This window comes from Elephantulus edwardii, unplaced genomic scaffold, assembly GCF_000299155.1.
Source record: "Elephantulus edwardii isolate Elephantulus edwardi_28Jun2011 unplaced genomic scaffold, EleEdw1.0 scaffold00002, whole genome shotgun sequence".
In the NCBI taxonomy this organism is placed as follows: Eukaryota; Metazoa; Chordata; class Mammalia; order Macroscelidea; family Macroscelididae; genus Elephantulus; species Elephantulus edwardii.
In genome coordinates, this window is record NW_006399752.1 from 34137158 (window position 1) to 34163482 (window position 26325).

A 26325-nucleotide genomic window follows, 5' to 3' on the forward strand; every position below is an offset into this window, starting at 1 on the left:
CCATAAGATGAATGCCCTTGCCAGCTGCCTCCACCTGCCCCTTGCTGTACTTGTCCTTTCCTTGCCTGCCCACCCTCCTCACCTACTTTCCACCCACCTAGGCTTGAAAAACCCCTGCCCACCCCTTACGTTATTCCCCCCACCCCGTTCACCCGCTTTCCACTCATGTAGCTCTGAGAGCCCCTGCCCATCCCCACCGTTGTAGAACAAACTAGAAAGTCAGCTATTCTTTCATCTTGTTTTATTGAAGGAGGGGTATTGAAGTAAAAAGAGGCAAGAGGGCGAGGGCAGGAGAGGGGTCTCCTGTCTGGCAGGTTGCATTGTTCAGGGACTTTCAGCTGTTCAAAACAGTCTGTCGGGTCCAGGCTCTGCACCAGTTCTCTCTCCCAGCCCCCCTCCTGTTTCTGCTGGGGCCTGGGCCTTGGCACTGTCCGTGTTGAGGGGGAGAGAGCAAGCCCCCTGAGGGTAGTCACCCCCTTTGCTGTCCTGTAAACCCCTGAGTTTCCATGTCTTATGAGACAGGCCACCAATAAAGTGTGAAGTCCGGTAAGTAGCAGTCACATGGTCCATTGGACGGCCCCGGAGCACCCAGGTGAGAGCCCAGTTCACTTTCTCAGTCTCACGGTCAAGAGCAGGGTCAGCGCTGAGCTAGGCAGTGGGTGGCAGCTTGTGCTGAGCTAGGCAGTGGGAGGCAGCTTGCTTTTGCAGGGTGGGTTGGGAGGCAACAGGATGATGCACCATGAGACTGGGTGGCGGGCAAGAGGGGGCACAGCTCCCACGGGAGCAGCAACAGTGGCTACATCATGGCCAGAAGCACCGGTGATGGAGGTAGACGTCAGTGGAGCACCGAGGTCAGTGTCCCAGGTTGTCATGGGGGCCAGCATGGCTGGCCCCTGCTTGCTTGGCTATCTCTGTTGTGCCTGCTTCTCCACCTGGCCTGGGGTCATGGGGTCCATCCTCTGCTCTGCTCATCACCGCTTTCTCCTCACATTGGTCGCACCCCCAGCTGTAGGCCTGGGACCTGGAGAATTAAGACGGAGGGATTGTTGTGTAGCCCTGAGACTGGCAGTGGGTCTCAGATGGATTGTGGTCCTTAGGTGTTGATGGTATTGCTGGTGGATGATGATTTGCCCTTCACAAGTGGGGTCCCCTGGAGCCAGAAGCATCAGGGAGGGACACTGAATCTGAGCGAAGCAGGCAAGAGGCACGAGGAGGCTAGCGGAAACGCCATGGGCACGTTGGGGTGGAGGAGGCACCGCGTTGCAGTCTAGGTGTTTTCAGTTGTTAGCGCCATCATCACTGTCACTGGATTCTTCCAGGCTGGGCTCTGCCCCTCGTGGTGGGCTTTCCTGCACTGCGCTGGGGGTAGGCTGGCTTCTCCTCATGCTCAGGAAGCGGACCAGAAGTCTGGCCACCATTCTCCCAGAGAGCAGGGCCGGGCGCCCCTCCGTCCGGGTGTTGCGCAGGAAGGCGAGGACAGCGGGGTGGGCCTGGCTGTGCAGCGGGACGGCGAGGGCAGCAGCGGCCCTTTGGGGGTCTTCTCGTGCAGCGTGCTCCTGATCGTCCTGCGGGGTGTCTTGCAGGCCGTCATGCAGGCCACCTTGACGGTAACGTTGCAGGTCGCCCTGCTGGGCGTCTCGCAAGACGACATTGTCATCGCTAACGACGTGCACTTCGAGGCAGCGGTGGTGGCGCGGCAGTGGGTGGCGGTCCTCTCCGGGGGTGACTCTCACACCAAAGAACTCACACAGCATCAGCCAGAAGTTGGGGCTCCACTGCAGCCCTCGGTAGGACTCGGGGATCGGGACATAGTCCTGCCAGTTGTCCGGGCTCAGGAAGAGCTGCGCCAGCTCTCGGCCGCGCATGGCGTTGGCACCCATGAGGGGCGGCCTCTGGATGAGGAGCTGAGCGATGCTGTTGGCCAGACTGTAGTGGGTGATGATGGACGAGTCCAGAGTGAGGCACTGCGGGTGCCTGAGTCGGGGTTGAGCCACCAGTGGGGTCTGCGTCAGCAGGCGCTGGGCCCGTGGCCTGAGGTGGAGGAGCACGAGGGTGGCAGCCAGCGCCAGGTTGTTCTTCCAGAGCATCAGGCTCCGGAGGAAGTGCAGAACCACCGCCTTCATCTGGACAGCACCTAAGTGGACGAGGAAGATGTTGATGATTTGGTCGATGGGCAGCAGGGCCAGTATGTTCTCGGCACTCGGCGGCTCCTGCTGGGCCGTATTCTCCCCTTCTTGAGTGGTTGTTGGGCCAAATGGGAACGAGTCGGTGGGAAAGAGCAGCAGGGGCTGCGTGGTCATTTCGGGATCGACCGTGTCCGCGCGCTGACCCCTCAGAGGCAGTCGAGACTCTTGGCCCTCGCGGGGTGGCCACTCCATGACGTCGAAGTTGAAGTGAGAGAAGAAGAAGACCCATTGGCCGGGGAGAAGTACGGCGAGCCTGTCATTATTCAGAGAGGCTAGATCCTCTGTGTTGAGAAGGATCATGATGGGCTCCTCGGTGTTCTCCAGGTAACGGCGCCACACCATGAAGGAAGCCCGGATGGGAAGGATCCTCCTCTGCAGTTGGGGGTAGTTGTCTTCATCAGTCTGGGTGTTCCGAGAGTAGAAAGCACAGTACACCTTCTTGCCAGTCTGCTCGTCCACTTGGATTAGGGTGGCATGCAGGGATGTCTCGGTGATCCCCGTCTCCAAGAAGAAGGGGTTCTGGGGCTTTGGGTGGTGGAGCCGGGGCGCCTTCCGGAAGGCCCTCTTCAGGCGCTCGAAGGCCTCCTGCTGCTCCTCGGCCCAGGAGAAGGCGCGCCTGGGGCGCAGCAGCCGCTGGAGGGGCTCGGTGAGGGCGGTGAAGCGCTCCACGAAGTGGCGGTAGGGGAAGATGAACTCCATCAGCTGTCCCAGGGACCGCTGGGAGCGAGGGGTGGGGTACCCGGCCACAGTGGCGACCACATTCTTGTGGAGCTTCACCCCTTTGGGGCTGATGACGAAGCCTAGGAATTCCACGGTGTTGCGGTGGAACTGACTCTGGTCCAGGGAGCAGTAGATGCAGAAGCGCCGGAAGCGCACAAGCACTTGGCGGACATGCTCAGGGTGCTCCTGGCGGCTCATGGAATAGATCACGACCTCATTGCCGTAGGAGAGCACGAAGTAGCCTAGTATGTCCTTGAGGACAAACTGGATCATGCTCTGGGGAAGGACAGGGTTAGCGGAGATCCGGAAAGGGCAGAAGCGTGCCCTCTCCTGGCCCTCCAGTCCGAATGCCACCCTCCACATCGCCTCTGTCTGGTGTTCCTCCATCCTCTCCACGATGGTCCCACGCAGCACCAGCTTTGTGAACCATGTCGCTCCGTGTAACTGGTCAAAGAGTTCTGGAATCATCTGTATGTGGTCTTGTGTGTCGCTCCGCATGCCTCGCGCGTCCCTCTGTGCGCTGTGCGGCCTGGCGCTGCCTTGCACCCCAGTCCACATAGGTTCCCACGGCGGCGCGGTGGAGGGACGCTCGTCACCGATCTCATCGTGGTCACTGTCTCCAGCCTGCTGAAGCTCAGAGGGCTCTGATTCAGAAAGATCATCGGATCCGTCTGAGCTTGGCTGGTCGGAAGTCTCATCATCTGCTTCTCTCGGGTTAAACACGTCGGCCAGGTCGGAGTACGGGGGCGGCAGGCCAGGGAGCAGGCTGAGGCCCTGCCTGTCGAGTGCGATGCATGGCGGGGGCGGGCGGAAGCAGTTGAGCAGACAGTAGGGCGAGTGGAAGGAGCAGCGGCCGCGGGCCCAGTCCACCTCGGGGGCGTGCTTCCGGAGCCAGGTGATGCCCAGCACCACGGAGAAGCTGGGCGAGGGCAGGATGTCGAACTCCAGGTACTCGTGGTGGTTCTGATGGATGCACAGCAGGGGCTCGGTGTAGAGCCACACGGGCTCGCCGCCCACCAGCGAGCCGTCGGCGCTGCGGATGTGCTGCGGGTACGGCTTCTCGTGCAGCTCCACGTAGTGCTCCTGGGCAAACTTCTCATCCATGAAGTTGGCGCTGGCGCCGGAGTCAAGCAGGGCCCGGACGGCTACGCTGTGGTAGGGGCTCACGCGCACCAGGAGCAGCAGGAAGAGATGGGCCCGCTCGATGGCCGGGTGCACCTCGCGGGGCAGCCAGCTGCTCACCATCCACCTCTCCGGCGCAGGTGAGTCGATCCAGGTCAGGTTGCGTGGACGGGACTCTGGCGGCAGCCTGAGCACGGCCCTCCTCTCGGCCAGCTTCTCCTCTATCTGCAGGACGAGTACGATGAGGCTCTCCAGAGAGTCGGGCTGCGGGATGCGGAACAGGTAGTGCCTGATCTCCTCGTTGAGGCCTTGGCACAGGTGGGCCTGCAGAACCTCATCTGGCCAGCGCAGGATGGACACCAGGCCCTGGAACTCAGTGATGTAGACCGAGAGCGGACGGTTCCTCTGCCTGATGGTCAGCATGGCCTCTTCGGCCATTCGCAGCACCTGGCGGTACTCGAACATTTTGGACATGGCCCCCAGGAAGCTTGACAGGTTGCGGAGCAGCGGACTGTTGGCCTGCAGGAGCGTCTTGGCCCACTCCAGGGCCATGCCGGATAGGTGGGTGATGATGTAGCCGACGCGCAGGCTGTCGTTGGCAAAAATGCGCGGGTAGTGCTCCACGATGAGCTGACAGAGCACCAGGAACTCGCGGTACTGCCTGCGGTCGCCCCCGAAGGGCACCGGCACGGGCAGCCGGCCGGTGCAGATGCCCTGCAGCAGGAGCTGCTCCTCCAGCCTCTGCTCTTCTCTCAGATCTTGGATCCGGTAGTACAGAGACGTGACGCAGCGCACGGTGACCAGCTCCTGCTCCTGGAGGACATTGCGCCTCATCCGCTCTCCGCTGTCCTCGTCTTCACTCGAATCGGACAGGTCAGTGTCGCTTCCTTGCTTCTTGGGGACTTCACGTGGGTTGACAGACTTTTTCTCCATTTTACCAGCGCCTTCGCTGCTTGGACCCCCCTCTTCCTGGCGAGAACCGTTGTGTGACTCCTCCATGTCTTGGAGTAGGTCATTGGGTGGATCCTCTATTTCCTGACGTGGGCCACTGGATGGCTCCTCCATGGCTTGGAGGAGATCAGTGGGCAACGCTGCCGATTCCTGGAGGGGGCCGCTGGCTAGCTCCCTTACTTCCTGGGCCGCTCCACTGGCCGGCCCCATCGCTTCCTGCACTTGGCTGCTGGACATCTCCACGGTGGTGTTGGATGAGCCCTCGGAGGACTCCATTTGTTTTGATGATGGATTCTTACGCTCCATCATCGTCTCAAATGAGTCTTCAGAGGGTTCTATAATTTCTTCGGATTGGGAAGAGTAGCCTCTGAAGACTGGTAAGGTGGTTGTGAGTCCCGTTAGCAGCTGGGACCACAGAGATCAGAACCTGGGGGTGAGGGTGGAGAGAAGGAGAGAGAAAAAGCGGCAATAGTTTAGGATCTGAACCAGGTCAAGTTCTCCAAAAATCAGAGAAGCCCACCTGATCAGAACAGAGAGAAATCGAGTCAGAGTCTCAGCTGATCACACTGCAGAGATCGTGAAAAAAAAAATCTGCCAGTTGCTGAGCTGGCACCCGATCCCTCTGCTCGCTGCCTGCTTCCCCAGGGGACATGAGAACTTCACAGCCTGTAAATTCTGTGGTGTGACTGCCCCTGGCGGGCAGGCAGCCTGGCAGGATGTGTGCCAGTGGTTTTGTTTCCCACTGGCCCACAAGCCTCGTGAACCCTCCTTTCCTCTTCGGTCACCCGAAAGCCACAGAGGTCATATCTGAGTGCTGTCCAAAGCCGCCTGGCAGGCCTGGCACTCCAGAGCCCGTCCAGGCTCGGTTGGGGGAGGTGGAACCTCCCCAGAGATGCTGCCTCTTTAACACATTCATGGGAGAGCAGAGAATGCCATTTGGCTGTGCTCCCGCCAGTTGGGTCAGAGGCCCAAAATAGCTCTTCTTTCCCTCTCGGACCTCAACGTAGGCATTTAAGGGACAGGCAGAGGTCCAACAGTGAGCTTTTTCAGCAGTTTCCTCTTTTCCCTGTAGTGCCAATTAAGCACCTACTATGTACCAGTTATTTGCTTTTTTGTTACTTGAATCTCACTTGGAAGGAAGCTCTGCAGATTTCTCTTTACCTCTCGAATCTCTGCCTAACGCTGTGTTCTCATCAGCTCTGTGTGCAGTGTAGGTCTCTCCTATCCACCAGCCCCTCCCTGCCACTCTCCAGGACTGACCTCACTGCGTCTGTTGGCATCCAAAAACCTTAGACAGGAGGTCTGCACCTCTCACCTGTAGCCGTACTTATGTGACCTTCTAGTCATCCTCTGAATACACTTTTCTCTCTGTCACTGATTAGTTTCCCTCATTTCCTGACCCCATCAGAGCACATTGAACAGAACAGCGTTGGGATCCTGGGTTGGGGAGACAGGTGGGCCTTTGATGCTTTGAAATGTAGTTATTTGGAGTGGTGGAGCTGAGAGTGGGTTGAGACCTAGGAGGAGAGGTCTCTGTTGGATTTCTTAATACGGTTTTACTTTTCTGTTGGGACAGAGGGATTTGGACTCCCAGGACTGAGTAGCATAGCTTGCTCTGTCGTTATTGCTCTTTATAACCTGAAACCTTTTGTTACTTCTCTGTCCTCTTCCTAATCACCAGGCTGATGCTTTTGAAAAAATAACAATGCATGTCTTTTTTAAAAACAAAACTCTTCATTGGCTAGAATCCATACTCTCCAGCCAGAAATGACATTCTGATCTGCTGTTTCTCCCAATTAAGTAGACTCTTCTTCCATCTAAAAGTGATCATGATGAAAACCTCACTCTGTTTATTTGATGTCTACAATGTTGAATCCAAATGTTGAAGCTTAGAAATAATTTCACAAGCTAGTGACTGAAAACCACTCCCTGGTGAAAATGTAAAGGCTTTATTTAACATAACCCGGAATTCTGATTTGGCTATTCCTCAGTGTAATAATTTTCCTTTTTTATGGCATGGTGTACAGATCAGGTAAAATTCTCATCGTCTGCATCACCCTCCTGATAGCGTATTGCATGTCAGAATGCATTTTGCCTTCACAAAGACTGTCATCTGTGTAACATTAATGCTACATTGTAAAACACCAAGTCATCGTAAGTGAATATCATGATAGAAAAGACAAAATTTAGCTAGCAACTTACCTGTAGACACACTGAGTGCTAGTAAACAATCTTACAACATCCCCCATTTAAAAATCCTTTGTTGGCTAAAGTTTGAACTCCTTGGCGTGATAATTTAAAACATTAGGTCATTCCTTTCGTCAAAGTAGATTGTATCCTTCCTACTATAGTTACAAATTTGGTTGTGTAACTCTGATTCAGTCTTTCAACTTTATTGTCTTCTACCTGAAATCTCTTATCTTTGACTTGCAAAAGCCTTAGTCTGGATACTTAACATGAAAGACAAATGTTCAACAATGTGTATGCAGGTCCTCCCATACTGTCTCTATTTAAGTCACTAAAAGTTGAATTCATTGTCTAGAATATGATGTCCCAGGCATGTACCATAAAAGAAACATTTTTACTTAATAATTTTCTTGAAGAATAATCAGGATGAAACCCAAAATCTCATTAAGTCAATCTGTAAACTCTATTAATTTAACTCCTGATTTCTTTACATGATTTTTTAAAAATGTTATTCCTTAAAATAAAAGGTTATAGCTGATAGCCTTCTCCGATCTCTTAGTGACCTATGAGAAAAGCTAAACTTCTTAGCGTAAAATATGTATCTTACTAGGTAATTTCCCTGCAGACAGCACTATTACAAAGTTTCACCATGCCACTCTTATGATCCTTTAAGTGGCTAGAATCCAGATGTCTTACTTAGCATGACACAAAAATATCATCCTGTCATTCCCCTGAATAATGTCCAAAGTGCTTCGCATGTTACATAAATTCCATCCTAGAGCTTATTCTGTGGAAAGCCCCCTTCCCATCTCCATAGGGCCTGCAGTAAAAAATATCTACCTCTTCAGCCTAAAGTGTGCGTAGATTTCTTCACCACCACCTCCCTCACATCTAGACCTCTGGGTATCTATTACCTCTGTAGACAAAACTCCTAAACACCCTTTACTGGCAACAGTCCATATACATTCTCTACTGGAGAGTTCAAATATGATACCTGGCCCTTTGTGAGGAAAATTATCCAGGGCGTCAATTCTCATATCACATCTCCTTGGCATGCTATGAAAATTGCATTTTATTATCTTCAGTGTAAAAAACCCCTCTTTCTTTCGACTATGTAAAAATGCATAAATTCTATCGAAATTGTCCAAGTGTCTTTATTGCTTGTAACATAAAGTCCTAACTGCTTAACATAAAACAAAGTTTTACCATGTAATTTATCTTCAGACTAAGCTATATAAACACCTCCCTATGCCTCACCTCACCTTCCTTCCCAGCCCTCCCTTCGTTGACTCAAATCCAAACATGGTAGCATGGTATAAAAATTTGATCATGTTAGCCTTTAAAATAAAATTCACACTTCCCAGCACCATCTATAAAATGTGTTCGTCTACCCTACCTTAAAAATCTTACAGTATTTCTTAATTACAGCTGAGATAAAAGTACAAGTTCTTTAGCATAAAGTGTGTATTTTGGTAATCTCTCTTATATAAAACACATGCAGACCCCACCAAAACCTCCACCTCCATTACCCACACCCCCCCAAATGCAATCACTTGTCCAAACAAATAACAACAACAACAACCAAAAAACCACCCCAGCATGTCACTCCTGAAAGCTTCTTATGGCTAAAATACAATTTCTGTGCTAGAGTTTAAACCTAAACTAATCATGTCAGAACCCACAAATATAGCCAGATGTTTTTGTGTGTATGTATATTGTTAGTCATGAACTGCCTCTGATTAAATGCTTCCACTTTGGTTCCTTAGATTTTAGTCACCTCATGTTGGTGTGCTGAGAACATCAGCCTTTGACAACCCTCAACATAGAACATTTTTCACGTGCAACTTTCTGTTTAGCCATTTCTCTTGTATTTATAATTTTTCAATATTTTTTCAGTGTCTGCACTCTATAAACTGTTAGCTTTAGAATACATATTGCCATCTTATTTTACTTATCTTCCACAGGCCAAAAAAAAAAATTCTCATCACCTTTCTTAAAATACTTTAGCGAATATTCAAACTCCTTTGCATGATAGAAAAGTTTGATCCTATTGCCCTCAAAATAAAGTGCAGATTTCTCTTCAAATCCAAATTGGTTCCTGAAATGCCTTCTTAAAATCTTTTAACAGATTTGCATCACTAACAACAGAAAAGAATCTCAACCCCTGAATGTGCATTCACATTTAATTATGGTCCTCTCGCCTTAAAACCTTTCAGATTTCACATCCACCACATAAACCCCAAATGCCTCAGATGAAATGAAAATCGAGTTGAGCATTTACTTTGACAATCTCCGTGTTTCTCTCCATTTCCTAGGATATAAAGCTTTCAGCAACTTTGCGTGAAACTCACCTTTTTATCGGCCAGTCCCCTGCCCCCTGTCTCATTTCCCCCACAAAGCTGCAATGTCTCTCCCCAGTACCCAAACACATCTTGATCTTATTTGTTCTCCTGTCGTTTCATTTAAGTCCCCCTGCCTAGAATACATTCGTTCATTCATTAATCTCCTCTCTTAATTGTTTATCCTGGCCAGACACTGTCCTAGACCCTCTCCCTGAGGCTGAGAGATGGAGACAGCGTGTCCATGACAACCATGTCTGTCCGCACCACACACGCCAAGCTGATGGTGAGCACAGGGCACCTGGGGGATTGGGGAGGGGGTTTCTTGTACACCTAGTGGTCATCGCTTGGAGATTCTGCTGCTACCCCTCTGGATGCCTTTGGGGCATTGTTGGGCATTTTTAATTTCGATCAGGATTTGCACTCTCCTGTCCCCTTGTTCTTGCCCTAGAGAGCTGACTCCCACTGGTCTGCCCACCTGCCCACGCCCAGCTCAGGGGCTGCCTCACGCCTCAGTCTCCCCTCTCCACACTCTTGATGTTGTTGTTTTCTCAGCCGCCTCCCCCTTTCTGTCAGTTCTGATTTCCAGAGCTTCATGCCAATGTCTTTGGGAATTCTCACCTTCCAGTAAAAGTCAGGAGTCCGGGCAACTGGCGTGGGGTCTGAATCAGCCTTGGGGTTCCTGAGTCAGACCCCGTTCCCTGACACTCAGAGGTGGACACCTCAGCCTCCCCACGGCTGTGTCTGGAGCCTCCGGCAGCTCCCTGCTTGCCTTGGAGCAAGTGGTCACTGGAGTCAGGGCCGCCACCGTGTGTCTATGAAGGGTCTGGCATGGGGGGGGCAGGGGGTGGAGGGGCAAATCCCTCAGCGAATACCTCTCTCCCTGTCAGCCTGTACTGTAAAGGAAATCTGATTTTAAAAATAGAGTTTGGAAGAGGAGCGGAGCAGTGTTGTGCCTGGGGTGGGGGGCAGAGGTGGGGGAATTAGAGTGGAGGTGAGGGTGGTGGAGAAGCTTGGAGGAGACCAAGGAGAAGGTGGGGGGATAGTGGTCTGTCTGCAGAGCTGGCTGCATGGCCCTGCTCCCCTGGAGAGGCGTCACCCTGGCGTGAAGACACCCCCCCCACCTTGGTCTCTAGGCTACATTAGAACCGCTTGGGTTTTGAGGGGCAGCACTTCAAGTCTGAGGGGCCGTGACCTTGAAGAGAAGGTTTCCCATGTCCCTCTGCCTATTTTTGTGAGAATATGGACATGGTCATGCCGCCTGGTGGGCTAGGGCCTGTAAGGAGGCTGGGAGTGCCAAGAACGGTTGTAGGATGTCAAACTAATGCCAAGGTCAAGATATGACCTTGGCTGGTTAGAGTTTGAGGTCTCTCTGAGTTTCCTGTGTAAACAAACCATTCAGGATGCTAGTTTGGAGTGGAGGAGGATGGAGGACCCTTGGGGCAGCTTTCTTATAGCCCCTTGAGGGTCTTTGGGGAATCACAGAACCATCTACAGTGGGGGTCCCCCAACCTTGGAGCATATTGAGTTTTAGGGTCCATGCAATCTATTGACTTGTTGCAAAGGACAAGTGGGGCATTCGAGGTGGGAGAGCCTCTCTTGCTGGCCTAGAGAGGCCTGGTCAGTTACCCCACTCCTCCCACGATGGCCTGGACAGAGACTGGGGGTGACAGAAGAAGAGAAACTGAGTCATTGACTTACAGTGGTGACTGCAGAATTAGGATGTCCTAGGAGGCCCTGCACTCCCCCCAAACCAGATTCTCTGGACGAGGCAGGGTAGGGGGCTCTCCTGGCACCCCTCCTGGCCTCGAGAGGTCACTAGCCCCTGGCCCTACCTGCGTGAAGCCAGCACTCCTGACCTAGAGGAGGTGGGCTACTGCCAGGCTCTTGTGACCTGTCCCCGCCGCCTCCCCTTAACTGGCAGCTCCAGGGGGCAGCTGAGAATAACCTGGAGAAGGGGAAATGCTGCCTGCAGGAGGCGTGGGGGGTCACTGAGGAGTGTCCTTCTCCTCTGGGCTGCCCCAAGCAGGCCAACCAATCAAGCAGCCCCCTCATCTGAACTTGCCTTTCAAGGCGAGCAGGCGGGCAGGAGGCCACGCCAGCTCCTGGGCCTGCACCCGCCCTACTTCTCCTGTGACCTGCACCCCAGGGTCCTCAGTTTTCTCATGTCCACAAGGAGGGCCAAGGTAGTGAGGGCCAAGTGGTTTCCATTTGGTTCCTGTAGCCTGGAAGCTCCTCTAAGGGACCCGGCGACCTTGGGAACAGGGATGGGCTGGGGGAGGGAGTGCTGGCTGTGGAGGTCCATGTAAGGACTCTGTCTTCCCTCAGCTTCACCCCATAGCAAATGCACCGTCATGCAGTCAGTTGTGACTTTGCAGCCCTTTATAAAGGGCAGAGCAGAACTGCCCCAGCAGGTCCCAGGGCCGTGGACGTCTGTGGGAGCAGGGTGCCCGCCTTCCCGCTGTAGGTCAGCTGGTGGACTGGAACCGCCTGCCTTTCTACTGCCAGCCAGACTTCTCAATGTCTGTGCCACCAGCTCCTCTTGCCAGTCAGGGTCTTGCTGCGACATCATTTCAACCAAAGTTCCTACATCTGAGAAGTGGTCAGAAGTGCAGGCTGGGTTTCTTCTAGCAGTTGTCAAACCTTTGTGATTTTATAAGAGCAGGTCGGGTTCGCTGAATGGGGTCCTGTTCACACAGACGTTTCATGGATCTGGTTCAGGAGGAGAGCTGAACCTTCCCCCTGGAGGACGGTGGGGGTGGGGTGGGGGTGGATGCCAGCTACGTGGAACTCTTGTGTAAAGTGGCGAGTGCCACAGACCAACCAGGATTGGTAGATGTTCTTGATAACGACTCCAGTCCCAGAGGTCAAGCCTTACACCTTACACCTGACTTTGCGTTTAACTTCCCCATTGACCCCATGGGGGTGATATTGTACTTGGGATTTGTAAGAAGTGGTGGCAAGGATACTGGACCTGGCCTTGAACTTTCTCACTGTAAGGCTCATGGGAGGCAGCGGTGGACAGAAAGAGCTGAGTGATGGTCACTAGTTTCTTGACTCCAGTGGGCATTTTCTGGCTACTCTGAATTATTTCATTTGCTCTTCACGAGGCGAGGGGTGAGCTCACAGCCCACAGAGGGAAACTGAGGCACAGTGAGGTCAGCAGAACTTCAGGGAGGAAGAGGGAGCATTCAGGCTTGGCTCTAATGGACAGTGAGGCAGAAGCAGGTGTTGGGTGGAGTGAGTAGTTGACATTTGGGGACTCTCAGAGGCTTTCATTCCTTCGCGGTCATGTGGTCACCATGCAGTCTGGCTAGAGGCCTGGCCAGAGGCCTGGGGGCCCTTGGTGTCTGTCTCCATCTCCCCAAAAAGCTCTTGCTGTCATCCCCAACTCATTTTGGCTCATGTGCCCATCAGTGGAGGGACAGGACAGCTGGCCTAGTACCGCTAATTATAGTCACTCAAGTATTTGCAGAGGGACACAAGTCCCTTCCGTGTCACACTTTATTCCTAGCAGACATGTTAAAGCACACTCAGAATTGTCCAGTTCCCCCTGCCCCACAACGGCCTGGGGGTGGTCAGCATGGGACCACACCCCAAGTCTTACCTTGGCTGCAGGTGAACAGGAGAAATCCTGGAGTTCTGGCTGAGAGGTGGCTTCTCTCTGAAAGGTCAATGGAGAAGTTCATTTCTTTGAGACCAGTGGTCAGGAGGGCCAGCTTTGCCTGGGTGTATGGTCTTGCCCCGCCTCCCCTCATGCCAGCCTGGCTCTCTCACCACTGCTGCAGACATGTTGCCGCTTTTGGGGTCTCTGGGCTTAGTAAGGTTTGAGTACTTACAAAGGGCTAGGCACTCCTGTAAACACTTGCTATGTTTTGTTGTTTAAATCCCTATAACCATGTGTGGAGGGCATCGCCTTACTTTTTCCTGTTTCTCAGAAAGGCGAACTGAGGGTCACTCAGGCCTGCCCTTGACTTCCTCACCAGATCTAACCAAGCCTTCCTGTTGCCTTGGCCTGGGAGCCATCAGGTCAGCTCAGCCCTTCTGGGTGTGGGGTTAGTGGCTCGTGGGGTCTCCTGGTCAAGTTAGGGAAACTCTAAACTCTAAAGAGTTCTCAAATTGTTAATGTCCAGAATGGGCCCCACTCGGCTCCTGGTTCAAGGGTTTAAATTTGGATTCAGAATCTCTTTGAACCTGGGTGTGTCTCCATTTCTGTGCTGGGGACACCTCTCCTGTTTTAACTCCCATGAGCCCCCAGGGCAGCTCGCTCAGTGCAGGTCACTGAGGGGTCTGGGTTTGCTCCTGAGTCCCTTGATGCAGCTAGGAGGATGCATATACACATGCTCTGTGCACATATGGATGTGTGTGGGGATGGCATGCACATGCATAGAGCATGAGGGTTGTGTCATGTTAGTATCTGGGGTGTGTTAGTGCATACACAGACGTGTGGACACATGAGCAAATGGTAGTTGTTATGTGTGTGGTGTGTGGTCCACGCACGTGTATGAATGTGATGTGTTTGCACCAGTGGAGTGTGTGGGATCTTTAAGATACATGTATGTGGTGTAGACTTGAGAGATACGTGTATGTGCACTTGTGTGAACTTCGGTGCGTATGCGTGAATGTATGTGATGGGTATGTTTTATTTGGAGTGTGTGCATGTTTGTATGTACGTGTGGAGCCTGTGTGTGTAAAGTGTGTATGTGTGCTACGTGACACTTATCTGTGTTACATGCATGTCTGTATGTGGTGTAGATGAACACACATGTGAAAAGGTAATTGGATATGTGACATGTGTGGGATGTGCAAGTGTGAATCTGAATATGTGGGGGGTGTGCACCGTATGGTACGCCTGGTATCTGGCTGTGTGGTGTCCATGCATGTGCAACATGTGTGTGGATGCTGTGTGTGTGTGTGTTGTGTGTGCACTTGCATGTGTGCGCTGGGTATGAGATGCGTGTGCATGTGGTGTGTGGCACGCAGATGCATGCGTTACGCGTGTGTCTGTACAATGCATATGAACATGTCTGTTAATGTGCGTGAGTGTGCATGTGCCCATGGAGTCTCGGGTGCCTAGGTGCACAAGTGAATGTGTGAGTCCTCCGTGTGGCGTGTATACACACATGCATGTACTCTAGTACATGCAGGTATGTGGTGTGTTTGTATAAACGTATGTGCATGTGTGTGTGCCTGTGTCTGTTCGTGTAGATGCATGAGTGTGCTGTATATGTGGGGTGGTTAGTGAGTGTGCATGGATGTGTGTGTGTGATGCACATGCCGTTTGTGTGAGGGGTGCAGAAGTTGTGTGGCTAGTGTGTGTGTATTTGGGGTGTGTGTGTCATGTGTATGTGTATGTGTGCGTGTGTATGCATGTGTGTCTGTGTGTGTGTGGGCATGTGGGCGCGTGTGCTCACTGCCCTTTCTCCTTGCATGCAGTGGGGCACTGTCAGCCTGAGGTGGAGCCCATGACCCTGACCAGAGCCCTGTGAACAGCCTCCTGCACCGTGGCTGGTGGCATGCATGACAGCACTGCCATCCTCCGGGATGGGAGCAGGCAGACACCTGGCCCCAGAGTACACACGCAGGTCTGGAAAATGAGCTTTTCATTTCTGTATTTGTACTTGATTTGTAAAATTAGACATGAGGCTCCTTGAGTGGAACTAAGTCGGGTCCTTTGTTTCACAGCCCACGCTCTCTGCCCCCTGGATGGGCAGTGAGCTAGTGTTCTGGGGTCTAGACCCTGAAGAAGATGCCCCAACTGCCCACGAAGGGGATGGGACCACACCCTCGCCTCCTTTGATGCCCTCAGGTATGCGCACCTCCTCCTTCACACCTGACAAAGCTTCGCTCCCTAGCAGCAGCTGTGCCTGTGCAGGTTACCTTTTGGGGGTGGGGGCATGGAACAGACGGCTGGCTTCATTTGGGAAGTGGGGGTCTAGTGAAGTTAATGTAATAACACATCCTCAAAATCTGGAATAAGCCCATAATGCTTCCCAAATGGAGATATAAAATCTCCCACTGCCTGGGCACCCTAAAGGGACAGCGAGGCCAGCCCCACCCTGGAAGGCATGCATAATCCTGGGCAGGTAGCCTGTAAGCCAGCTGGTCCTTGCTGGAGGACAGAAATGGGTTCTGAGTTGCCTTGAACAAGACATGATGCTAAATGAAAAAGACCCTTGTCTAAGCAGTTCTGTGCCCTGTGCCCTCCCCTCGCCTCACCCCAAAGCCCTCGTGGGGTGTGTAAAGTCCAGAAAGGAGAGGGAGAAAGGGGGTGTTCTGCCTTCTTTGGAAGCCCTGACAGCACATTTTTGGTGTGGCCTGGTCTTACTTGGGCTCTGGAAAAAACTCTGTATCTGTGTTCAATGACGTGGTCTCTTCACATGATTCACTTGCCCTAAACCCAGGATTTCATGCTATTCTACTTATTCTAAATGATATCTTTTCAAAATGAAGACGGAAAACGTGATGCTGTTCACTAGTACCAGGCACATTCCCAGATAAGTTCTCTGTCACAGATAGCACCCCTGTAGGCAGCGACCAGCATCCAGGTTTCTCCTGCACAAAGCCGTGGTTGAGAAAAGGCTTCTGCTTAGGAGAGGGGAGGAGTGGGTGTGGGCTGGGAGAACGTTCTGGAAGGGCCCTGTCTGCACTAACTCCATGAGAGGAATGACGTCATGCCGGTTCTCCTATCAGATCATCTTTGCAGGGATGGGGGTTCTGATTGACCTGAATTTAAAGTTGGGCTTAGTTTTGGGGGGGTCTCTGAATCACTGGGTATCTCTGAAACTTGATGCCTCTTTCTGTGATGCCCTTCAGGGGGCCTCATGGCCTGTGATTGCTAAAACAGGGATGTGGGGTGCAAATAAGAATTAGGGTGCTGTGGGAGATGATGACCCCTAGGGCATGGGCGGTGGGATGGAGCGGGCATTGCTACTAGACCAGCTAGAAATACTGGCGCTGTTTAGCCTGTTTGGAAATTTTAGAGGAAACAAGGCAGTTGGTGGACTGTACCAGTCTGTACAGGTACCAGGCTGTCAGGGCTGGAGCAGGTTCGGCACAGGCTGTAGCTGCCTTCCTCGGGGGTCTGGGCCCCAAGTCCCCTCTGGTGGTCAGATTGCGCTTAGCTCATCCCCATAATCTCGGACCAAGACTTTGGCTTCCAGAGTCTCTGAACGGTCAAAAATGAAAAGCTCCCTCTCACCACTCCTCACCCCCACCTAGGTGGGTACTTTGCAGTTACTGGGAGGGTGTTCAGGGGCTGAGGGTGGGGCCCGGCCAGCCAGCAGACATACCCCTACTAACCCGATGGCACTGAGGGACCCCTGGAAGCTCTGGGCTCTTGCTTCAGGATACATACAATTGAACAAGAATAATAACGCAAAACCTAAGCTCCTCTGTTTTCAGCATTGCTTTAAACATCTGTGCACCCCCGTCCATCTCCAAAGGGCTCAACCTTTTGATTTTGTGAAAACAACCCGCCCCCCCACCCCCAATGAGAGTGGAGAGAAAAACAGCGCAAAACAAAATGAAATCTCATATGCAAAATAATTGATTTTCATTTTACTATCAAATTAGTAACCATCAAATTATTCCTACACCCTCCTTACTAAGAATCAGAGCTTGCCATCAAAGCTGTAATCAGTTACCGTCCCCCAGTCCAGGCCCTCCCCTAACTTAACCCCCGATAGCAGTTTCAGGCATTGAGTTTACAAAGTGGGACCCCCCCCCCTTTATTTTTTGCATTGGCTTCTGTGCAGACAGAAACCTCTAGGAGGTGATCTTGGTTTTTGCGGAGGTTTTGGTGGGTTTTGGGGTGCCCTGTTGTGTTTTTTTCAGCAGCTGCAGCGGCTTTCTTCACTCAAGAATATGCTTGGAGGGGAGAAACATTGACAGCCTGCTTTCGCGCTCTAGCTCAGAATTCCCTAATACATACACACAGAGTGCATTTAATCACCTCTGTGCTTCACGCAAGCCCTGGACCCTTGCCTCGGGCTGGGCACCGATAGAGGAGGCGGCTGCTACGGGCTCAGGTCTGCGTCAGGGTGGGGGTGTGCTCAAGGGTTTATTGCATTGTTATTGCAAATGAATATATGAATGCATAAATTAGCCACCTTAGAGAGGGGGAGGCCCTGCCCAGTGGTGAGGAGGTGCTGATGGACAAAGAATCGGGATTAATTCCATTCTGCACCCAATACTGGCGTCCGTGGAAAGCCAGTCGGCCCTGCTGTTAGCTTCATTTGAAGAGCTGTTTAATATTCCGGGGTATATGTACACCATTGTGCACTACACCGTCCCCTATTGTTCCCGCCGCTAGCTAGGAGCAGGCAGGAGGTGGTGTGTGAGTGACATCTCGGTCCGTGTCCTGATTAATCAGGCCGGGGCCCTGTGCCCAACGCGCCTTCTATTATTTTAAGGAATAAATAAAAATGAGTACGTTTTTGTATTCATTGTATTAAAAAATAAGGGTTAGAAATAAAAAAAAGTCCCCTACTTTCGTATTCAGAAATGAACAGGCGTGGGCCTCGTGGGCTTACCACATGGAGCAGGGATGAAGTTCATGTGCACAGCACCTGTGTGCTGGCCACTGAGACCTGTCTGGACGCTGTGCCATTGCCCTGCTGCGTACCGCACACTGAGCTGTCTTGCGACTTAATCTGTAAACACTCCTGCTGTTACTCCTCTACCGCAACTTGGTAGCGTTCAGGTTGCTGGGTTAAAAGGGTTGCCCGAGCTTCTTTTAATTGAGGGATCTGTGTGAGATGCCATTTTCGCATTACCACTATCCTCTTTCAGATCCTCTCAATGATTTCCCGGAGCTCCTGGGATGTGGTCCAACCCCCCCAAACCTGGCTCCAGCTAACTGGCTGTGTGCACCCCTTCTCACTCTCCCCTCGTGCACCGCAGCCCCGGGTGGGGGTGGGTTGGGGGCACTATCTGTATTGCTCACTCTGCGCTCTGCTTTCTCCTGAACCTTCAAATCAGCTTGAAACACCCCCCTGCTTGAGTACTTCATGGGGGAAAAAAATCCAGCAAACATCCATCTCCGCAACTGTCATGTCTCAGGGACATTTCTTTTCCAAACCTAGAGAACATTCTCCGTGTTTCTAGGACTCATGAAGCCACTCACATTCTAATCACCTCTCTCTTCCAACCTTTTCCAGCAGCTCTGGGGCCTCTAACCTCAGCCTGCCAGTGATGCCACCTGGATGCCACATGCCCTGACTTCTTAGACTGATAGCCTCAGAGAGTTGTGTCTTCTGAGCCTGTGATATGAGGTGAGACCCTGGAGTGCTGTCCAACAGAAAGTGCACACTGGGGGAGGAGTCGGCTGGTATCCTCTGCTCAGAGGGTCGGGGGGTGGGTGGGTGTGGGGCTCATAGATGGGGTGTTATCTTAGGGCTGGGGTGACTGGGATGGGCTTATGGGGCAATCACAGCTAGAAACAGCTGAGTGCACTTTTCATGAGAAGTGTCTCTGAACTTAGAAGAGGAAAACCCTGATGTGAGGTTCAGAGCTGGGGTGACTGTAACACAGGACAGGCTTAAGAGTGGGAGCGTCCGTATGTCCTCATGTGAATGTTATATATTGATTAGTTGGAGGATGAGAGGACAAGAGCCTCGTGGCTTACTCTCAGAAGTTCTAGGAGGAGCCGCAGGGGCTCAGCTTGAGCTTAGGGTCTCAAAAACCCAGCTACAGAGCAGTGGGGGTTGTGTCATGGCAAAACCTGGAGGCATCTCTGTGTCTTGATTTTCTGATTGAAAAAAACAAAACCAACTCAAAACACCAGAAAACAAACCAACCAACCAATGAGAAGCTAAATTAGACATTAAAAATGCCAATTTCCAAGACGGAGCACCCTGTAAAACCCACCTGTCTCTTCGCCCCATTGTTCACTAAGTGCCCACCCCCCTGTCCTCTCTCCACAGAAGGCAACTTGCTTTCTCTGCAGGGAGCCTACAGCAACATAAACAAAAAGGTCAAGTCATTCTAATAAACCCAGGGTCGCTTCCCTTAGACGTGCCCAACACCCTGTAGAGACATTTGCCTTTTCCAAACTTCTGAGGGGTCAGAGCTAGCTTTTCCCTTTAACTGAGTCCTTCTGAAGAGTTAGGTGAGGGTGTATCTTATATATTTTTTTTTGGTAAATATATATTGGAAATCAGACTCCCCAAGGTACATTCTCAGCCCCTGTTTCCTAGACCTTGATGACAGCCTGTGGAGCAGTCTGGAGAGGTTAATAATTCCTATCAAAGCTAGTTTCTGAATATTACAGAGAAGTGCTCCCTGGGTCGGGGTGGGCCTGGATGAACGTGTGCTCTTAGGTGGTAGCCTCACCTGCAGGAGGGGGAGGTAGGTGGTGTCTCTGACCCCCAAAGTGAGCATCCCTGGCCTTGAATATTTAGGGACGCTTCTTCCCCTGGGTATCTGCTGCCTGTGTCTTTGCAGACAGACTAGCACGAGCCCCCTGCCCCCAAACTGGCTCTTCTCTCCCTCATACATAGATAAGTCAGCCAGAAAGGGGGGAGTTTTCAGGGGGAGGAGATGGGCCCCTCTCAGCAAGACAGGGGCAGGAGGGGGTGCCGTGGCTGGCTGCCCTCTGGGTTGATACCTGGTTTGGTGACTTTTTACATTTTTCTGAGCCCCTTTTTTTTTGCACCCCTGGTGACCCCGAGGCCTGAAATCTTTAATTCAGAGCATTTCTGATGGACATCCTGCCTGGTTTCATCTCCCTCGTTACCCTCCCCTTCCCCACCCTGAGAAACGCACATATAAATCTCAATTTATCAAACATTTTCAAAGGACCATTTCAGATCAGTCTTATAATAGAGTCAAATATTATCAACATCCCGAAACATTTTTAAAAATCCCCAAAGCTCCCCCAAAGTGAGCAGTTTCAAACCTGAGGTGGCTGCTTCTGGATGGAAGAGTCTGTCTGTCTGTCTGTGAGGCAGAAGCCCCTCTGGATCCCACCTGTGTCACGATACTGCCCCCCCACGGCAGCCCAAGCAGCTGTCGGTACTCTGGGTTGACAGCACAAGCAACAGGGTTGTCAGGAACAGGGACTTTGGTGACAGCCAGCAGGGTCTCTCAGGCCCTCCATCACTTTGCCATCCCCAGAATTGCCCTGCCCAACGCTGGGCTCTGTCTTTGCTCCAGAGAGCTGGTCAGACCTGCCCTGGCCATTTCATGAATATGCCACCCAGCCCAGCTGTTCTGTGCCTAGGTGTCCTTACACACGCACATATACACATACACAAGCACACCTGTACACACACACACACTGCTTGCCCTAGAACCAAAAAAAAAAAACAAACCACAAAACCAAAAGAATTCCTTTTGAAAGACAGACCAGAGTGTTGTCCTCTAGGGAAGGCTCCTTGGTGAAGGCTGTGGCACCTCCAAGTTCCTAGGAACAGAGGACACTAAATGGGCTGAGAGTTGGGGACAGCAGAGCTGACTCATTCATCAGCATGGGGACTCTGAAGGGGGGTTTTCAGAGTTCCCCAGCATCCAAATTAGGGTCACTTTCAAGACCCCAGCTATGGCCCAGGCTGCAGACTGCAGAATGGGTCCTTTTCCCAGACCCAGAGCCCCTACACTGGCTGATGCCCCCTCCCACCCCCAGGAGAGGCCCCTGCTCCACCAGCCTATCCCCCCAGAGAGGAAGAACCTTGTGCAGGCCTGTGAGTGGGGACGGTGCAGGGCCACTGCAGGTGGTCTGGCCTTGAAATTGGGGAGTTGGCTGCAGGACAGCCCCCAGCCCCCCACGGCCCCACACTCACCCCCTTTCTCCGTTCCTCTCTCCCTCAGACAGGCAGATGCTGCACGCACAGCCGTCTCCGTGCTCTGCAGTCAGCCCAGGCAGGGTGCTTGAGCCCCTGTGCTGACCTGCATCTCCCTGCGTGGAAGCTGCCCCTCCAAGGCCTAGCCTTGCGCCCCCCGCCCAAACAGTGCTCCCCGAGTCCAGAGGCAAGCCCGCTTTCCTCTGCTCAGATGCCTCTGGTGACAGGGAGCTCCCTCTCTCCCCAGCAGCCCGCTCAGGGCTCCCAGCGCACGCCGCGTGCCTCTCCTTGCCTTCCGCGGCTGCTGGCAGCTCGCAGCCGCCCTCAAGCCCCCTTCGGCCCTTGCAGCTTTGCAGGCAGCGTGCTCAGCTTCAGCCCCTGCCTTTCCGCTCTGCAGAGCTAAGTCCCCTCAGCTATAGGACCTGGCTTGGGGGCCACTGGTGGCCCTCTACACCTGTCCCAGGCTCCTGGAAGGAGCCCTTTGCCCTGTGCTTTTGCAGGAGGCCCAGGGGAGGGCGCGGTTGCCCGTTCCAGCCCGGCTGCTGAGCCGCTGTCTTCACCTCCAGCCCTCTCTCAGCTTTTTTTTTTTTAATGACCCCTTTGCCAGTCGCCAGAGAGAACTCTTCTCGGTGCGAAGCCCCCTGCCTCCTTCTCAGTACAGCTGGCTTTGGCCAGGCTGCAGAAGGTGCCTGGTGGGCAGCGCACTCCTGAGCAGTGCAGGGGACCGACCTGAGAGGCACCAGCTGGAACTGGACTCCTGCTCCGTAGCTGTGGGACCCCACGACTGGTCTTTTGACTTCACGGAGGCTGTTTTCCTCCTTTGAGCAGTGGAGCCGAGTGGGGGCCCTCCCTCTTCCGGGCGGGGAGGACTCAGTGAGATAAGCTGAGCTGGGCACACAGCAGACACTTCATCAATACGTGTGGAGTCGTGACGGGACCCACAGAAGGGTCCAGAGTGGGAGGGTGGATGTAACCAAGTGCAGGAAGAGTAAACAAGCTGGCCTTTGCAGACAGACTGCGAAGGCACCCATTAGCCTGGCCTCCCTGAGTCCCTTCCACTGGCTCCTTGCACAAATCAAGGGAGAGAGGCAGACCCCAGCCTGGGGACCTCTGGTCCCTTCAGAGGTCACCACACTGCATTTAATAGCCCCAGCATCTGCACTGGAGGTGACAGCCGGTGACCCAGAGTGAAGACCCAGGCCACTTTTCCCTCACCCTTTCTCCAGGGCCCAGCCTTCCCAGGGACTTATCTGAGGCAGAGGACCCCACAGAGAACCATTCGCTCTCCCACTCCTCCATGCAGCCGCAGTGGACCTACCTTCCCCGGCCCAGACCTGAGCTGTCACTGGGGATCAAGAGAGGTACCAGGGAGAGACGCTGCTCTGCTTCCAATGGTCCAGGCTCAGTCTGCTGGGGAAGAGACAGGGGATATCAATGATAATAAAGCAGGACCCCGGGCAGGCCGGGCCGGTGGGGTTTACAGGGCCAGGCCCTCAAGCTGTGTCGCCACTTGGGTTTCACCTTTGCAGGGACAGGGGGCTTCAGAATCCCCATTTCATTGATGGAGAGACTGAGGCTCCAGCAAGTGAAGTTCCACACTCACCTGCGCTCAGCTAGAGTTCCGGAACCCAAGCATACGAGAGGCTGGCCGCTGCACCCTGCTGCTCTGACTGCCCAGCAAGGACTGTGCCTACTGCCTGCCAGGGGGGGATGTGGCAGACAAGGGGGTGGATTGATATACGCGCTTCCCGCGAGTCCAAGCCCCTCTGCCCAATCCGTTTGAAGGGCAGACTCAAAAGTGGGCGTAGCACCTATGGGCAGAGAGGCTTATTAAGTTGACATGGGGAGGGCTCTGCCTGTCTTCAAGCAGACTGCAGGCCGGAGGGAGGGGCTCAGGCTTGTTTGTGGGGACAGAGGCAGGGAGAACAGATGAGGCCCAACTTGGTGCCCCTGGGGCTTCTGACGTAGGAATCAGCCTTTGAGGGGCTCAGTGAGCGCAGGGCTGAAAGTGTCTGCCTTCAGGGCAGCCTCCTGCCCCAGAGAGAAGACCCCCAGCTGAAACCCACTTTTGGGGTCTCCCCAGACCACACCCTGATGTGGACAGGGATTCAGCCTCCCTGGAATTCAGTCCCCCATTTTTTGAGATGAATGTGGGGACCACCAGGCACACATCATTGCCTGAGCCTTACAGCTCAGCCAGGGCTGACCCAGCCTGCGTGCCAGTCCCATAGTGACCAAGGAGAGTCCAGGTCTGGAGGCAGGCTGGGAAGGTGGAGAGACCAGGAGCCTTGCCCCTGTCAGGGGGCTGCTGCGCTGACCTGGCACCACTGGGGCTACTTGAGATTTATGCCAACTCATGGTGCGGTGGAAGCCGACAGGCTGAGCTTCCAGCCAGGATCCTGAAGTCTGTGACACCCCCAAGTGCCACAAGGGGGCCCCTGGGCTACTGTAGAGCCCATATAGTGAGGAAGGCGCCGTACAGCCAGGGACCCCAACCACGACTTTCCTGGAGGCTCCGACACAAGCCCTGGGGGGCTAGGTTGGGTGGGCGGGTGACCGCTGTCCCTGTCCCGCTTTCACCCCGCCCTCTCAGAGGCTCTGCGCTGCAGTTTACTGAACGGGGATCTCACCAGGGGCTGCTTGATTCTTCCCGTGGTGCAAGACCGGTGGGGAGGGAACAGCTCGGGTGCAGAGGGCACCTGGGGGGCTAGCTGGGTGAAGCAGCCAGGGTCAGGCCATTTTGGGTGGACGAGGGTGGGGGAGAAACCCAGGAGATGGGGCAGTGAGTGAGGGGTCCTGGGAGGAAATGTGAGGCTGGGGCTGTAACAGGTCAATTTGCAGGGATGTGAGGGGGAGGCTGGGGGCAGGGAGGAGGTGGCAGCAAGGGGTCCGGCTCACTCTCGCTGCTAAGCACACATTTTTTGGGGAAAAGAACCAACTGTCATCCACCCAAAAAAGAAAAACACTTCCCCCGACCCCCAAAAGAGGAAATATTACTGCTATTACAAAAAGTCAGCTGGGAACAAGGAGCCAGAGAGAGCGGACACTGGGAGACTTCTCAGGGTGTCAGAGGGGCATGGGGGTCCCAAGCTCTTCTTTTGAATCAGGGTTGGGGGTGCAGGGGTCAGGAGAGCGAGCAGGAGTGGTGTGGGGAGAATGATCTGGAGGAGAGAAGACTTGGGGAAAACCAAGAGGGTTTTCCTACAAAAGGATTTGCTACAACCTGTAGCAAAGTAGGAAGGTCTTAGGGAGGCAGAGGGTGGGGGCAAAGAAGAAAGATGGGGAACCCCTTAGCGGACAAGAAGACCTAGGGTCAAAGGAACGAACCTGAGAGACCTGGAGGAACAAGGGAATTTAGCCCCCCTAAATCTGGGGGTCAGGAGGATTTGAGGAGGATGAGGGGACTTGTGGGGGTTAAAGAGGGTGTGGAGCATAACAAATGGGATTGTAGGGGCCCAGGGAAGCCTGGGAGGTCCAAGAGGGTCTCTAGGGACCAACAGGGGTGTGAAGAGGGCAAGAGACCTTATAGCAGATCAAGAGAGTCTGGAGGGAACAAGTAGGATTGTATGTGACTGGGGAGGGGGTGTCTAGGATTGTTAAGAGGACACGTAGCTGACCAGGATCGTTGGGCTGGGGTGTGTGATCATGAGGACTCTAGGGGGCCAGGGGAGTCTAGCGGGGCCTAGAAGAATTTTTGAGGTCTAGTGGAACTTGATGAGGCCAAGGGGATTTTGGGGGGACCAGGAGTTTGTGAGGGAATAAGAGGACTTTAGGGGGTCAGGGGGTCAAGAGGACTTTAGGGCACTGGGGATGTGGGGGAAACAAGAGGACTTTATGAGTGTGGGAGGGTCTGGAGTGCTGGGAGGGCGCAGTGTGGCACCCTGAGGTCTTGACATGCCCCATCAGGATGCTGGCTCCAGTTACTGGATGATGTCCCCTCCCACTGGACAGAACCCCTTGTCCACTTCAGGGTGTTTGTTCTTGGTGATCCAGCCTTATCAGCCCCCCAGGAATTTGGCCCCATTGCTCCCCTCCAGGGCTCCTTGTCCCCCTGCCCCTGGCCCCTCTGCTCCCTCTCTTCATCGTTTTCATCTGTCAATTTGACAGCTTTGCCCTCTGGGACATTTCAAACAGCACCAGAGAATTTGTGGTCCTGGGGGCAGGCCCCTGGTGGCCGTGGCCCACGCCCAGCATGCACCCCCACCCCACCTCCACCAGCCAATTCCAGAGCAAATTCCACACCCGTTTTCTGGACATTTCCCAGTGTGTATCTGTAAATCATGAACATTTTCTTTTTTGAAATCAGAACTACAACCATTATCACAGCTAAGAAATGACAGTGTTTCCTTAATGGCGCCTGCCTGTGTCTCAGCTTTGCAGAGCGCTGGAGTCATAAATCTCTTTTACGGTGACTCCTTCACCCAGTGGTCACATGTCTTCTGTGCTCTCAGGGTCCCCTGGGGCTGGAGGAGGTCCACTGGGGCTGGGGCAGATAAGCGCCACCACAAACCCACACTTGGATGTCTGTCCCCAACCCTGAGTGAGGAGAGGCTCAAGCAAACCTTATATTAGGGCAAATTCTGGCACATTCTGGGTTTCTCTTGGGGTCCTTGAAGGAGGCAGACACAGAGTGGGGGAGTCCCTATTTCCAGGGTCTGATAGAGCAGAGACTTGCAGCACATGGGTGCTGGTAGAATTCTCCTTTTCCCCAGATGCCTCTGGGGAGAAGTTGGGTTGGGGTAGGCTGCAGGCTACATACCCAGGCTCTTGCCGTCCTGGTCCCTTAAGTGATCAAGAGAGTATGTGAGTCACAGTGGACAGCGGGCAGACAGGGTGAGGTGGGCAGGAAGGGGTCTGCTTGCACCTCCTCCAGCCACTCACCACCACCTGTGGCTGCCGGCCCCGACACAGCCCAGGACCTTCAGGGGGTGAGCCACTAGGTGGCGCCCTCTGCAGGTAACTGCAAGGGTGGCCCCTGGCTGCAAGGGCCACCAGCCGGCCGGAGGTGCCACCAGACCAGATGCACAGCTCACACAT

At 53.5% G+C, this 26325-nt stretch overlaps 1 protein-coding gene across 1 annotated transcript; it reads right to left on the reverse strand.

Moving 5' to 3' along the window:
- Nucleotides 1–1277: 1277 nt before the first annotated feature.
- RTL1 (retrotransposon-like 1) lies at nt 1278–26325 on the reverse strand. The gene is made up of 2 exons (XM_006879176.1): nt 26170–26325; nt 1278–5384 (listed from the first exon to the last, which is right to left on the reverse strand). The coding sequence occupies exons 1-2, from the start codon at nt 26323–26325 to the stop codon at nt 1278–1280; spliced, it is 4263 nt and encodes a 1420-aa protein (XP_006879238.1).

Excerpts from the sequence above, each read along its gene's own strand:
- RTL1 (XM_006879176.1), bottom strand. The coding sequence starts at position 26,325 with ATGTGTGAGCTGTGCATCTGGTCTGGTGGCACCTCCGGCCGGCTGGTG. Across the intron at positions 5,385-26,169 it reads GCCGGCAGCCACAGGTGGTG|CTGCTAACGGGACTCACAAC; the intron begins GTGAGTGGCTGG and ends CTGTGGTCCCAG.